Source organism: Coregonus clupeaformis, chromosome 4 (assembly GCF_020615455.1).
Source record: "Coregonus clupeaformis isolate EN_2021a chromosome 4, ASM2061545v1, whole genome shotgun sequence".
NCBI classification, from domain to species: Eukaryota; Metazoa; Chordata; class Actinopteri; order Salmoniformes; family Salmonidae; genus Coregonus; species Coregonus clupeaformis.
Genome location: NC_059195.1, coordinates 21,309,074 through 21,324,073, shown reverse-complemented (window position 1 = coordinate 21,324,073; position 15,000 = coordinate 21,309,074). Strand labels below are relative to the sequence as shown.

At 50.7% G+C, this 15,000-nt stretch overlaps 1 protein-coding gene across 3 annotated transcripts in view; it reads right to left on the bottom strand.

Annotated features, from left to right (window-relative positions):
- LOC121553679 (CD9 antigen) overlaps window positions 1-15,000 on the bottom strand; it is an 81,855-nt gene that overhangs the window by 8,147 nt on the left and 58,708 nt on the right. For all 3 annotated transcript variants that reach the window (XM_045210610.1, XM_045210613.1, XM_045210611.1), the window contains 5 exons: window positions 11,195-11,297; window positions 7,692-7,789; window positions 7,499-7,573; window positions 3,758-3,859; window positions 3,585-3,674 (listed from right to left, as the gene is read on the bottom strand). In XM_045210610.1, coding sequence (XP_045066545.1) covers window positions 3,585-3,674; window positions 3,758-3,859; window positions 7,499-7,573; window positions 7,692-7,789; window positions 11,195-11,297 — 468 coding nt within the window. The remainder of the gene's footprint in view (window positions 1-3,584; window positions 3,675-3,757; window positions 3,860-7,498; window positions 7,574-7,691; window positions 7,790-11,194; window positions 11,298-15,000) is intronic.

Below are 15,000 nucleotides of genomic sequence, written 5' to 3'. Positions count from 1 at the left end.
GAGATTACACACTACTACAACTCTGACAGGACAACACACTGAGATTACACACTACTACAACTCTGACAGGACAACACACGGAGATTACACACTACTACAACTCTGACAGGACAACACACTGAGATTACACACTACTACAACTCTGTGAGGACAACACACTGAGATTACACACTACTACAACTCTGACAGGACAACACACTGAGATTACACACTACTACAACTCTGTGAGGACAACACACTGAGATTACACACTACTACAACTCTGTGAGGACAACACACTGAGATTACACACTACTACAACTCTGACAGGACAACACACTGAGATTACACACTACTACAACTCTGACAGGACAACACACTGAGATTACACACTACTACAACTCTGACAGGACAACACACTGAGATTACACACTACTACAACTCTGACAGGACAACACACTGAGATTACACACTACTACAACTCTGACAGGACAACACACTGAGATTACACACTACTACAACTCTGACAGGACAACACACTGAGATTACACACTACTACAACTCTGACAGGACAACACACTGAGATTACACACTACTACAACTCTGTGAGGACAACACACTGAGATTACACACTACTACAACTCTGACAGGACAACACACGGAGATTACACACTACTACAACTCTGACAGGACAACACACTGAGATTACACACTACTACAACTCTGTGAGGACAACACACTGAGATTACACACTACTACAACTCTGACAGGACAACACACTGAGATTACACACTACTACAACTCTGTGAGGACAACACACTGAGATTACACACTACTACAACTCTGTGAGGACAACACACTGAGATTACACACTACTACAACTCTGACAGGACAACACACTGAGATTACACACTACTACAACTCTGACAGGACAACACACTGAGATTACACACTACTACAACTCTGACAGGACAACACACTGAGATTACACACTACTACAACTCTGACAGGACAACACACTGAGATTACACACTACTACAACTCTGACAGGACAACACACTGAGATTACACACTACTACAACTCTGACAGGACAACACACTGAGATTACACACTACTACAACTCTGACAGGACAACACACTGAGATTACACACTACTACAACTCTGACAGGACAACACACTGAGATTACACACTACTACAACTCTGACAGGACAACACACTGAGATTACACACTACTACAACTCTGACAGGACAACACACTGAGATTACACACTACTACAACTCTGACAGGACAACACACTGAGATTACACACTACTACAACTCTGACCGGACAACACACTGAGATTACACACTACTACAACTCTGACAGGACAACACACTGAGATTACACACTACTACAACTCTGACAGGACAACACACTGAGATTACACACTACTACAACTCTGACAGGACAACACACTGAGATTACACACTACTACAACTCTGACAGGACAACACACTGAGATTACACACTACTACAACTCTGACAGGACAACACACTGAGATTACACACTACTACAACTCTGACAGGACAACACACTGAGATTACACACTACTACAACTCTGACAGGACAACACACTGAGATTACACACTACTACAACTCTGACAGGACAACACACTGAGATTACACACTACTACAACTCTGACAGGACAACACACTGAGATTACACACTACTACAACTCTGTGAGGACAACACACTGAGATTACACACTACTACAACTCTGTGAGGACAACACACTGAGATTACACACTACTACAACTCTGACAGGACAACACACTGAGATTACACACTACTACAACTCTGACAGGACAACACACTGAGATTACACACTACTACAACTCTGACAGGACAACACACTGAGATTACACACTACTACAACTCTGACAGGACAACACACTGAGATTACACACTACTACAACTCTGACAGGACAACACACTGAGATTACACACTACTACAACTCTGACAGGACAACACACTGATATTACACACTACTACAACTCTGACAGGACAACACACTGAGATTACACACTACTACAACTCTGACAGGACAACACACTGAGATTACACACTACTACAACTCTGACAGGACAACACACTGAGATTACCCACTACTACAACTCTGACAGGACAACACACTGAGATTACACACTACTACAACTCTGACAGGACAACACACTGAGATTACACACTACTACAACTCTGACAGGACAACACACTGAGATTACACACTACTACAACTCTGACAGGACAACACACTGAGATTACACACTACTACAACTCTGACAGGACAACACACGGAGATTACACACTACTACAACTCTGACCGGACAACACACTGAGATTACACACTACTACAACTCTGACAGGACAACACACTGAGATTACACACTACTACAACTCTGACAGGACAACACACTGAGATTACACACTACTACAACTCTGACAGGACAACACACTGAGATTACACACTACTACAACTCTGACAGGACAACACACTGAGATTACACACTACTACAACTCTGACAGGACAACACACTGAGATTACCCACTACTACAACTCTGACAGGACAACACACTGAGATTACACACTACTACAACTCTGACAGGACAACACACTGAGATTACACACTACTACAACTCTGACAGGACAACACACTGAGATTACACACTACTACAACTCTGACAGGACAACACACTGAGATTACACACTACTACAACTCTGACAGGACAACACACTGAGATTACACACTACTACAACTCTGACCGGACAACACACTGAGATTACACACTACTACAACTCTGACAGGACAACACACTGAGATTACACACTACTACAACTCTGACAGGACAACACACTGAGATTACACACTACTACAACTCTGACAGGACAACACACTGAGATTACACACTACTACAACTCTGACAGGACAACACACTGAGATTACACACTACTACAACTCTGACAGGACAACACATTGAGATTACACACTACTACAACTCTGACAGGACAACACACTGAGATTACACACTACTACAACTCTGACAGGACAACACACTGAGATTACACACTACTACAACTCTGACAGGACAACACACTGAGATTACACACTACTACAACTCTGACAGGACAACACACTGAGATTACACACTACTACAACTCTGACAGGACAACACACTTCTACCCTCCAATATACACTTATACCCTCCAATATACACTTCTACCCTCCAATATACACTTCTACCCTCCAATATACACTTATACCCTACAATATACACTTCTACCCTCCAATATACACTTCTACCCTCCACTATACACTTCTACCTTCCAATATACACTTCTACCCTCCAATATACACTTCTACCCTCCAATATACACTTCTACCCTCCAATATACACTTCTACCCTCCAATATACACTTCTACCCTCCAATATACACTTCTACCCTCCAATATACACTTCTACCCTCCAAAATACACTTCTACCCTCCAATATACACTTCTACCCTCCAATATAATAGCTTGTCACTCAAACAGATGTTGCTGTAGTGGTTCTGTGTGTTACCGTGGTGATCAGGGCCTCCAGTCCGTCCTTCTTGGGGCAGGTCTCCCTGGCGTTGTCAATCACCGTGCCTGTCAGGCCGCAGCAGTTCAGCTGCCCCCAGGGAAACACAGACAACACCACTTTAGTTCCCCTATACACTTTCCACACAGCCAGCCAGACAGACAGATCCTCACCCCAAAGTGTATGAGGCGTAGTGTCTCCTTCAGGGCCTCCTGCTTGGTGTTCTGGTAGTTATTGTACGTCTGCTTGTAGAACTCTGTGATGTCATCCACCACCTAAACAGAGACAGACGGGGGAGACCGGGGGGAGGAGGGAGAGAGACAGACAGACAGGGGGAGGGGAGAGAGACAGACAGGGGGAGGGGAGAGAGACAAACAGGGGGAGGGAGAGAGACAGACAGGGAGAGGGAGAGAGACAGACAGACAGGGGGAGGGGGAGAGACAGACAGACAGGGAGGGAGAGAGACAGACAGACAGGGGAGGGGAGAGAGACAGACAGACAGGGGGAGGGGAGAGAGACAGACAGACAGGGGGAGGGAGAGAGACAGACAGACAGGGAAGAGAACAGACAGGGGAGGGAGAGAGACAGACAGACAGGGGAGGGAGAGAGACAGACAGGGGAGGGAGAGAGACAGACAGGGGGAGGGAGAGAGACAGACAGGGGGAGGGAGAGAGACAGACAGGGGGAGGAGAGAGACAGACAGACAGGGGGAGGGAGAGAGACAGACAGGGGAGGGGAGAGAGACAGACAGGGGAGGGGAGAGAGACAGACAGGGGGAGGGGAGAGAGACAGACAGGGGAGGGAGAGAGACAGACAGACAGGGGGAGGGGAGAGAGACAGACAGACAGGGGGAGGGGAGAGAGACAGACAGGGGAGGGGAGAGAGACAGACAGGGGAGGGAGAGACAGACAGGGGGGAGGGAGAGAGACAGACAGGGGGAGGGGAGAGAGACAGACAGGGGGAGGGGAGAGAGACAGACAGGGGGAGGGGAGAGAGACAGACAGGGGGAGGGGAGAGAGACAGACAGGGGAGGGAGAGAGACAGACAGACAGGGGAGGGGTGGGAGACAGACAGGGGAGGGAGAGAGACAGACAGACAGGGGGAGGGGAGAGAGACAGACAGGGGAGGGGAGAGAGACAGACAGACAGGGGAGGGGAGAGAGACAGACAGACAGGGGGAGGGGAGAGAGACAGACAGACAGGGGGAGGGGAGAGAGACAGACAGACAGGGGGAGGGGAGAGAGAGAGACAGACAGGGGGAGGGGAGAGAGACAGACAGGGGGAGGGGAGAGAGACAGACAGACAGGGGGAGGGGAGAGAGACAGACAGACAGGGGAGGGGAGAGAGACAGACAGGGGGAGGGGGAGAGACAGGGGGAGGGGAGAGAGACAGACGGGGGAGGGGAGAGAGACAGACAGGGGGAGGGGAGAGAGACAGACAGGGGGAGGGGAGAGAGACAGACAGGGGGAGGGGAGAGAGACAGACAGACAGGGGGAGGGAGAGAGACAGGGAGGGGAGAGAGACAGACAGGGGGAGGGGAGAGAGACAGACAGGGGGAGGGGAGAGAGACAGACAGACAGGGGGAGGGAGAGAGACAGACAGACAGGGGGAGGGGAGAGAGACAGACAGGGGGAGGGGAGAGAGACAGACAGGGGGAGGGAGAGACAGACAGGGGAGGGAGAGAGACAGACAGGGGGAGGGGAGAGAGACAGACAGGGGGAGGGGAGAGAGACAGACAGGGGAGGGGAGAGACAGACAGAGGAGGGGAGAGAGACAGACAGACAGGGGGAGGGGTGGGAGACAGACAGGGGGAGGGGAGAGAGACAGACAGGGGGAGGGGAGAGACAGACAGGGGGAGGGGAGAGAGACAGACAGACAGGGGGAGGGGAGAGAGACAGACAGGGGGAGGGAGAGAGACAGACAGGGGGAGGGGAGAGAGACAGACAGGGGGGGGGAGAGAGACAGACAGACAGGGGGAGGGAAGAGAGACAGACAGGGGAGGGGAGAGACAGACAGGGGGGAGGAGAGAGACAGACAGGGGGAGGGAGAGAGACAGACAGGGGGAGGGGGGAGAGACAGACAGGGGGAGGGAGAGAGACAGACAGGGGAGGGGAGAGAGACAGACAGGGGGAGGGGGAGAGACAGACAGGGGGAGGGGAGAGAGACAGACAGGGGGGAGGGGAGAGAGACAGACAGACAGGGGAGGGGAGAGAGACAGACAGACAGGGGGAGGGGAGAGAGACAGACAGGGGGAGGGGAGAGAGACAGACAGGGGAGGGAGAGAGACAGACAGGGGGAGGGAGAGAGACAGACAGGGGAGGGGAGAGAGACAGACAGGGGGAGGGGAGAGAGACAGACAGGGGGAGGGGAGAGAGACAGACAGGGGGAGGGGAGAGAGACAGACAGGGGGAGGGGAGAGAGACAGACAGACAGGGGGAGGGGAGAGAGACAGACAGACAGGGGGAGGGAGAGAGACAGACAAGGAGGAGGGGGTGGAGACAGACAAGGAGGAGGGGGCGGAGACAGACAAGGAGGAGGGGGGCGGAGACAGACAAGGAGGAGGGGGCGGAGACAGACAAGGAGGAGGGGGGGGGAGACAGACAAGGAGGAGGGGGCGGAGACAGACAAGGAGGAGGGGGCGGAGACAGACAAGGAGGAGGGGGCGGAGACAGACAAGGAGGAGGGGGCGGAGACAGACAAGGAGGAGGGGGGCGGAGACAGACAAGGAGGAGGGGGGCGGAGACAAACAAGGAGGAGGGGGCGGAGACAAACAAGGAGGAGGGGGCGGAGACAGACAAGGAGGAGGGGCGGAGACAGACAAGGAGGAGGGGGCGGAGACAGACAATGAGGAGGGGAGAGACATACAGAGGGGATGGGGGGAGACAGACAGGGGGAGGGAAGAGAGAGATGGGGAGGGGGAGACAGACAGGGGTCGGGGGAGACAGACAAGGGGGAGAGAGATAGCCAGGGGGAGAGAAGAGAGACAGAGAGGGAGGGGGAGACAGACAGGGGGGAGAGGAGAGAGACAGAGAGGGGAGGGGGAGACAGACAAGGGGGAGAGAGATAGCCAGGGGGGAGAGAAGAGAGACAGAGAGGGGAGGGGGAGACAGACAAGGGGGGAGAGAGATAGCCAGGGGGAGAGAAGAGAGACAGAGAGGGGAGGGGGAGACAGACAGGGGGGAGAGGAGAGAGACAGAGAGGGGAGGGGGAGACAGACAAGGGGGAGAGAGATAGCCAGGGGGAGAGAAGAGAGACAGAGAGGGGAGGGGGAGACAGACAATGAGGAGGGGAGAGACATACAGAGGGGATGGGGGAGACAGACAGGGGGAGGGAAGAGAGAGATGGGGAGGGGGGAGACAGACAGGGGTCGGGGAGACAGACAAGGGGGAGAGAGATAGCCAGGGGGAGAGAAGAGAGACAGAGAGGGGAGGGGGAGACAGACAGGGGGGAGAGGAGAGAGACAGAGAGGGGAGGGGGAGACAGACAGGGGGGAGAGGAGAGAGACAGAGAGGGGAGGGGGAGACAGACAGGGGGGAGAGGAGAGAGACAGAGAGGGGAGGGGGAGACAGACAAGGGGGAGAGAGATAGCCAGGGGGAGAGAAGAGAGACAGAGAGGGGAGGGGGAGACAGACAGGGGGGGAGAGGAGAGAGACAGAGAGGGGAGGGGGAGACAGACAGGGGGGGAGAGGAGAGAGACAGAGAGGGGAGGGGGAGACAGACAGGGGGGGAGAGGAGAGAGACAGAGAGGGGAGGGGGAGACAGACAGGGGGGGAGAGGAGAGAGATGTGAATGGAAAGATGCTAAGGTTTTGTATTGAGCTGAAATAGAATGTATTGATGGTCTGTCAAAACAGTTAGCAGGAAACTATGCAAGCACAACAAACAGTTTAACAGCCTCTGACTGTGTGTTACCTACCGTGTCTTTGTTGGAGAGGCCCCAGATCCCTGCTGCTACCTCCACCCCAAAGATCAACAACAGGAAGAAGAAGAACTGGAGAGAGGGAGGGGGGAGAGAGAGAAAGAAAGAGAGAGACAGGTTGTGAGGAGTTGCGGTTCTCTTTCAATGAAAAGCCTGTTCTAAATGCATCATCATCATTAATGATACTCACCAGTCCGAGCATACAAGGTGATTCTTTAATGGCTCCACAGCAACCCAGGAACCCAACAACCATCATCAACGCCCCCGCAGCGACCAGAATATACACACCTACACCATACACACACACCACACCACACACACACCACACACCAAACACACACACACACACACACACACACACACACACACACACCACACACAGTGAATAACTGCTTTAACCGTTACAAATTATTTCAAGGCTGATGTTGAAAGTTTTTCTCCAGTCTCACTCGGTCACAAACCACAAGCTGCTGCAAACGGATGCGCACACACACACACACACACACACACACACACACACACACACACACACACGTGTTTGGTACTGACAGATCCAGCTAGAGGAAGTGGTGTCTTGGTCAGCAGATCATGGTGATGTCAGAACAACAACTCCTCCCACTAACGGATCCTGAGACGGTTATTAACATGGTTGTCATTTCTCTAACCCTGGTGACATAGCAGCCCTCTCTAACCCTGGTGACATAGCAGCCCTCTCTAACCCTGGTGACATAGCAGCCCTCTCTAACCCTGGTGACATAGCAGCCCTCTCTAACCCTGGTGACATAGCAGCCCTCTCTAATCCTAGTGACATAGCAGCCCTCTCTAACCCTGGTGACATAGCAGCCCTCTCTAACCCTGGTGACATAGCAGCCTTCTCTAACCCTGGTGACATAGCAGCCTTCTCTAACCCTGGTGACATAGCAGCCTTATCTAACCCTAGTGACATAGCAGCCCTCTCTAACCCTGGTGACATAGCAGCCCTCTCTAACCCTAATAGGTCTGGTGACATAGCAGCCTTCTCTAATCCTGGTGACATAGCAGCCCTCTCTAACCCTGGTGACATAGCAGCCCTCTCTAACCCTGGTGACATAGCAGCCTTTTCTAACCCTGGTGACATAGCAGCCTTCTCTAACCCTGGTGACATAGCAGCCCTCTCTAACCCTGGTGACATAGCAGCCCTCTCTAACCCTGGTGACATAGCAGCCTTCTCTAACCCTGGTGACATAGCAGCCTTCTCTAACCCTGGTGACATAGCAGCCTTCTCTAACCCTGATGACATAGCAGCCTTCTCTAACCCTGGTGACATAGCAGCCTTCTCTAACCCTGGTGACATAGCAGCCCTCTCTAACCCTGGTGACATAGCAGCCCTCTCTAACCCTGGTGACATAGCAGCACTCTCTAACCCTGGTGACATAGCAGCCTTCTCTAACCCTGGTGACATAGCAGCCTTCTCTAACCCTGGTGACATAGCAGCCCTCTCTAACCCTGGTGACATAGCAGCCCTCTCTAACCCTGGTGACATAGCAGCCCTCTCTAACCCTGGTGACATAGCAGCCCTCTCTAACCCTGGTGACATAGCAGCCCTCTCTAACCCTGGTGACATAGCAGCCTTCTCTAACCCTGGTGACATAGCAGCCCTCTCTAACCCTGGTGACATAGCAGCCCTCTCTAACCCTGGTGACATAGCAGCCCTCTCTAACCCTGGTGACATAGCAGCCCTCTCTAACCCTAGTGACATAGCAGCCCTCTCTAACCCTGGTGACATAGCAGCCCTCTCTAACCCTGGTGACATAGCAGCCCTCTCTAACCCTGGTGACATAGCAGCCCTCTCTAACCCTGGTGACATAGCAGCCCTCTCTAACCCTGGTGACATAGCAGCCCTCTCTAACCCTGGTGACATAGCAGCCTTCTCTAACCCTGGTGACATAGCAGCCCTCTCTAACCCTGGTGACATAGCAGCCTTCTCTAACCCTGATGACATAGCAGCCCTCTCTAACCCTGGTGACATAGCAGCCTTCTCTAACCCTGGTGACATAGCAGCCCTCTCTAACCCTGGTGACATAGCAGCCCTCTCTAACCCTGGTGACATAGCAGCCCTCTCTAACCCTGGTGACATAGCAGCCCTCTCTAACCCTGGTGACATAGCAGCCTTCTCTAACCCTGGTGACATAGCAGCCCTCTCTAACCCTGGTGACATAGCAGCCCTCTCTAACCCTGGTGACATAGCAGCCCTCTTTAACCCTAATAGGTCTGGTGACATAGCAGCCCTCTCTAACCCTGGTGACATAGCAGCCCTCTCTAACCCTGGTGACATAGCAGCCCTCTCTAACCCTGGTGACATAGCAGCCCTCTCTAACCCTGGTGACATAGCAGCCCTCTCTAACCCTGGTGACATAGCAGCCTTCTCTAACCCTGGTGACATAGCAGCCCTCTCTAACCCTGGTGACATAGCAGCCCTCTCTAACCCTGGTGACATAGCAGCCCTCTCTAACCCTGGTGACATAGCAGCCCTCTCTAACCCTGGTGACATAGCAGCCCTCTCTAACCCTGGTGACATAGCAGCCCTCTCTAACCCTGGTGACATAGCAGCCCTCTCTAACCCTGGTGACATAGCAGCCCTCTCTAACCCTGGTGACATAGCAGCCCTCTCTAACCCTGGTGACATAGCAGCCCTCTCTAACCCTGGTGACATAGCAGCCCTCTCTAACCCTGGTGACATAGCAGCCCTCTCTAACCCTGGTGACATAGCAGCCCTCTCTAACCCAGGTGGCATGATGATACACCCTCCAACCCTACTAGGTCTCACCCACTGGACAGCAGTTATAGAAAGAAAGAACATCTTTCTGTGACAGTTTTTCAGAGAAAAAGGAAGGGAAACAAAATGACAGAAACAACGCTGACCCTTGACCCCTGTCCCTGACCCCTGTCCTTGACCCCTGTCATTGACCCCTGTCCCTGACCCCTGTCCCTTGACCCCTGTCCCTGACCCCTGTTCCTGACCCTGTCCCTTGACCCCTGTCCCTGACCCCTGTTCCTGACCCTGTCCCTTGACCCCTGTTCCTGACCCCTGTCCCCTGTCCCTTGACCCCTGTCCCTGACCCCTGTCCCTGACCCCTGTTCCTGACCCTGTCCCTTGACCCCTGTCCCTGACCCCTGTCCTTGACCCCTGTCCCTGACCCCTGTTCCTGACCCCTGTTCCTGACCCTTGACCCCTGTCCCTGACCCCTGTTCCTGACCCTGTTCCTGACCCCTGTCCCTGTTCCTGACCCCTGTTCCTGACCCCTGTCCCTTGACCCCTGTTCCTGACCCTGTTCCTGAGTAGAGAATGAAGTGTGTGTGTGTGTCTTAGAAACCTGTTTTTGGACCTTAGAATTTCTAACAGACATGATGATACCACTCGCTGTGAGGAGAGATTTTAGGGTGTAGGGGTTCTGGTTAGGGGTGAGAAGTAGGCTTTAAGGTGTAGGGGTTAGGGGTGAGAAGTAGGCTTTAAGGTGTAGGGGTTAGGGGTGAGAAGTAGGCTTTAAGGTGTAGGGGTTAGAAGTAGGCTTTAAGGTGTAGGGGTTAGGGTGTAGGGGTTAGGGGTGAGAAGTAGGCTTTAAGGTGTAGGGGTTAGGGGTTAGGGTGTAGGGGGTTAAGGTGTAGGGGTTAGGGTGTAGGGGTTAGGGATTAGGGGTGAGAGCTCAGTCTTACCGGTGAAGAAGACTGAAGGAGAGTCCTCTCCACTGAATAGTCCCTCCGTCCGAGAGTCAAAACGCAGCCACAGCCCCACAGCCAACACTCCTGTTCCTGCCAACTGACACACACACACACACACACACACACACACACACACACACACACACACACACACACGTTAGAAACAGTGCAGACCTGTCCGACCAGTCAGTATGACGTCAGCTTCAGTATCTGTCAGAACTTTCTAGGAAACTGCCTTCAGGCAGCTACATCCATAATAAAATAACGAGAACCACATACCGGACTTTTTTAAGTTGGTCGTTAGCAATTGAGTTTTCCAGAGTATTTTCCTGCGCCTACCTAGCTCCAATTCTAGACGTCGGATTAAAACAAGACTATAGGGTCCTTAAAGTGACCACTGTGCTTAAAACATGTCGGATTGACTAAGTTTGTAGGTGCAACAGTTTTTACTAAATGTATAATTTATCGCTCTCACGTGCTCATTTCTGTCCATTAAGAACCAATGATGTGCTGCCTTTTCGTAGCATTTATGACAACGCTAACATCTTTTCAGCCTAATCTCAAAGTTCTATCTAACCGGGTGGAGCAACTCAGTTGCTCGGCAACAACACACCTGCAACATGCTGCCAGTTCTAAGAAGTGACTGAGATCAAACCTAGTCTACTGTTGATAAAGAAATGTGTGAGTAAAACATGACTAAAATGTCACACCCTCAGTTAAACTAATAATGTCTGACTAATTAGTAGACTAGAGCTTAGAGAGTTAATCAGATGGGTTTAAATCCCAGCAACAGAGTACGATTGAAACCAATAACAGGAAACTGGTCCCAAAACACACAGGGAAAGGAGAGGATGAAAAGGATTCAGAATATTGTGAGGACGGAGATATCTAAGGAATGCAGCCTGCCCGAGCAGGGAGCTATGATAAGAACGTGTGTGTGTAGGTGTGTGTGTGTGTGTGTGTGTGTATATGTGTGTGTGTGTGTATATGTGTGTGTGTGTGTGTGTGTGTATATATGTGTGTGTGTATATATGTGTGTGTGTGTATATGTGTGTGTGTGTGTGTGTGTGTATATATGTGTGTGTGTGTATATACAGTGGGGAAAAAAAGTATTTAGTCAGCCACCAATTGTGCAAGTTCTCCCACTTAAAAAGATGAGAGAGGCCTGTAATTTTCATCATAGGTACACGTCAACTATGACAGACAAATTGAGAAAAAAAATTGAGAAAATCACATTGTAGGATTTTTTATGAATTTATTTGCAAATTATGGTGGAAAATAAGTATTTGGTCACCTACAAACAAGCAAGATTTCTGGCTCTCACAGACCTGTAACTTCTTCTTTAAGAGGCTCCTCTGTCCTCCACTCGTTACCTGTATTAATGGCACCTGTTTGAACTTGTTATCAGTATAAAAGACACCTGTCCACAACCTCAAACAGTCACACTCCAAACTCCACTATGGCCAAGACCAAAGAGCTGTCAAAGGACACCAGAAACAAAATTGTAGACCTGCACCAGGCTGGGAAGACTGAATCTGCAATAGGTAAGCAGCTTAGTTTGAAGAAATCAACTGTGGGAGCAATTATTAGGAAATGGAAGACATACAAGACCACTGATAATCTCCCTCGATCTGGGGCTCCACGCAAGATCTCACCCCGTGGGGTCAAAATGATCACAAGAACGGTGAGCAAAAATCCCAGAACCACAAGGGGGACCTAGTGAATGACCTGCTGAGAGCTGGGACCAAAGTAACAAAGCCTACCATCAGTAACACACTACGCCGCCAGGGACTCAAATCCTGCAGTGCGAGACGTGTCCCCCTGCTTAAGCCAGTACATGTCCAGGCCCGTCTGAAGTTTGCTAGAGTGCATTTGGATGATCCAGAAGAGGATTGGGAGAATGTCATATGTCATATGGTCAGATGAAACCAAAATAGAACTTGTCGTGTTTGGAGGACAAAGAATGCTGAGTTGCATCCAAAGAACACCATACCTACTGTGAAGCATGGGGGTGGAAACATCATGCTTTGGGGCTGTTTTTCTGCAAAGGGACCAGGACGACTGATCCGTGTAAAGGAAAGTATGAATGGGGCCATGTATCGTGTGATTTTGAGTGAAAACCTCCTTCCATCAGCAAGGGCATTGAAGATGAAACGTGGCTGGGTCTTTCAGCATGACAATGATGCCAAACACACCGCCCGGGCAACGAAGGAGTGGCTTCGTAAGAAGCATTTCAAGGTCCTGGAGTGGCCTAGCCAGTCTCCAGATCTCAACCCCATAGAAAATCTTTGGAGGGAGTTGAAAGTCCGTGTTGCCCAGCGACAGCCCCAAAACATCACTGCTCTAGAGGAGATCTGCATGGAGGAATGGGCCAAAATACCAGCAACAGTGTGTGAAAACCTTGTGAAGACTTACAGAAAACGTTTGACCTGTGTCATTGCCAACAAAGGGTATATAACAAAGTATTGAGAAACTTTTGTTATTGACCAAATACTTATTTTCCACCATAATTTGCAAATAAATTCATAAAAAATTCTACAATGGGATTTTCTGGATTTTTTTTCCTCATTTTGTCTGTCATAGTTGACGTGTACCTATGATGAAAATTACAGGCCTCTCTCATCTTTTTAAGTGGGAGAACTTGCACAATTGGTGGCTGACTAAATACTTTTTTGCCCCACTGTATGTGTGTGTGTGTATATGTGTGTGTGTGTGTGTGTGTGACCTGATGGTCAGGAGAGCAGAGGAAAACATGAGTTAAACCCAGTGGAAATATACAGCCTACAGCGGGGTGGGATTGTTTCTCTGACGTGTGCGTATACAAATATTGTACGACCATTTTGTTGCAGAGCGCTCTCATGAATAAATATGCTGACCATTGCAGGATTGAGTCTTTGCTTAATTTATTTAAACTAAGAGATTTACAACCTTTTGGGAATTATCCTAAGACTTAAGAAGTAGTTGGCTTCAACCATTGAGATAACAGAAATCTCATGACAACTGTAAATAGCTAGCTTGTGGACGTTGACCTGTTTAAAGGTCTTGCTCACATTGGCTACGGAGAGCGTGACCACACAGTCATCCGGAACAGCTGGTGCTCTCATGCATGCTTCAGTGTTGCTTGCCTCGAAGCGAGCATAAAAGGCATTTAGCTCGTCTGGTAGGCTCACATCACTGGGCAGCTCGCGGCTGGGTTTCCCTTTGTAGTCCGTAATAGTTTGCAAGCCCTGCCACATCCGACGAGCGTCAGAGCCGGTGTAGTTGGATTCAATCTTAGTCCTGTATTGACTCTTTCCCTGTTTGATGGTTCGTCGGAGGGCATAGCGGGATTTCTATAAGCGTCCGGGTTAGAGTCCCGCTCATTGAAAGCGGCAACTCTGCCCTTTAGCTCAGTGCGGATGTTGCCTGTAATCCATGGCTTCTGGTTGGGGAATGTACGTACGGTCACTGTGGGGACGACGTCGTCGATGCACTTATTGATGAAGCCGGTGACTGATGACCACCTACTGTGGTCCTCTGTAGCTCAACTGGTAGAGCACGGCGCTTGTAACGCCAAGGTAGTGGGTTCAAACCCCGGGACCACCCATACACAAAAATGTATGCACGCATGACTGTAAGTCGCTTGCCGTAGTTTCTCCCTGGCTTTCTCTACTGTTACAAAACAGCTACCTGGATTACATGTCACACACAGTCAGAGAGAGTGAATCACAAGCACACCTTACCAACCTAGGGAAACAACCAGACAGTCAGAGAGACACCTTACCAACCTAGGGAAACAACCAGACAGTCAAAGAGACACC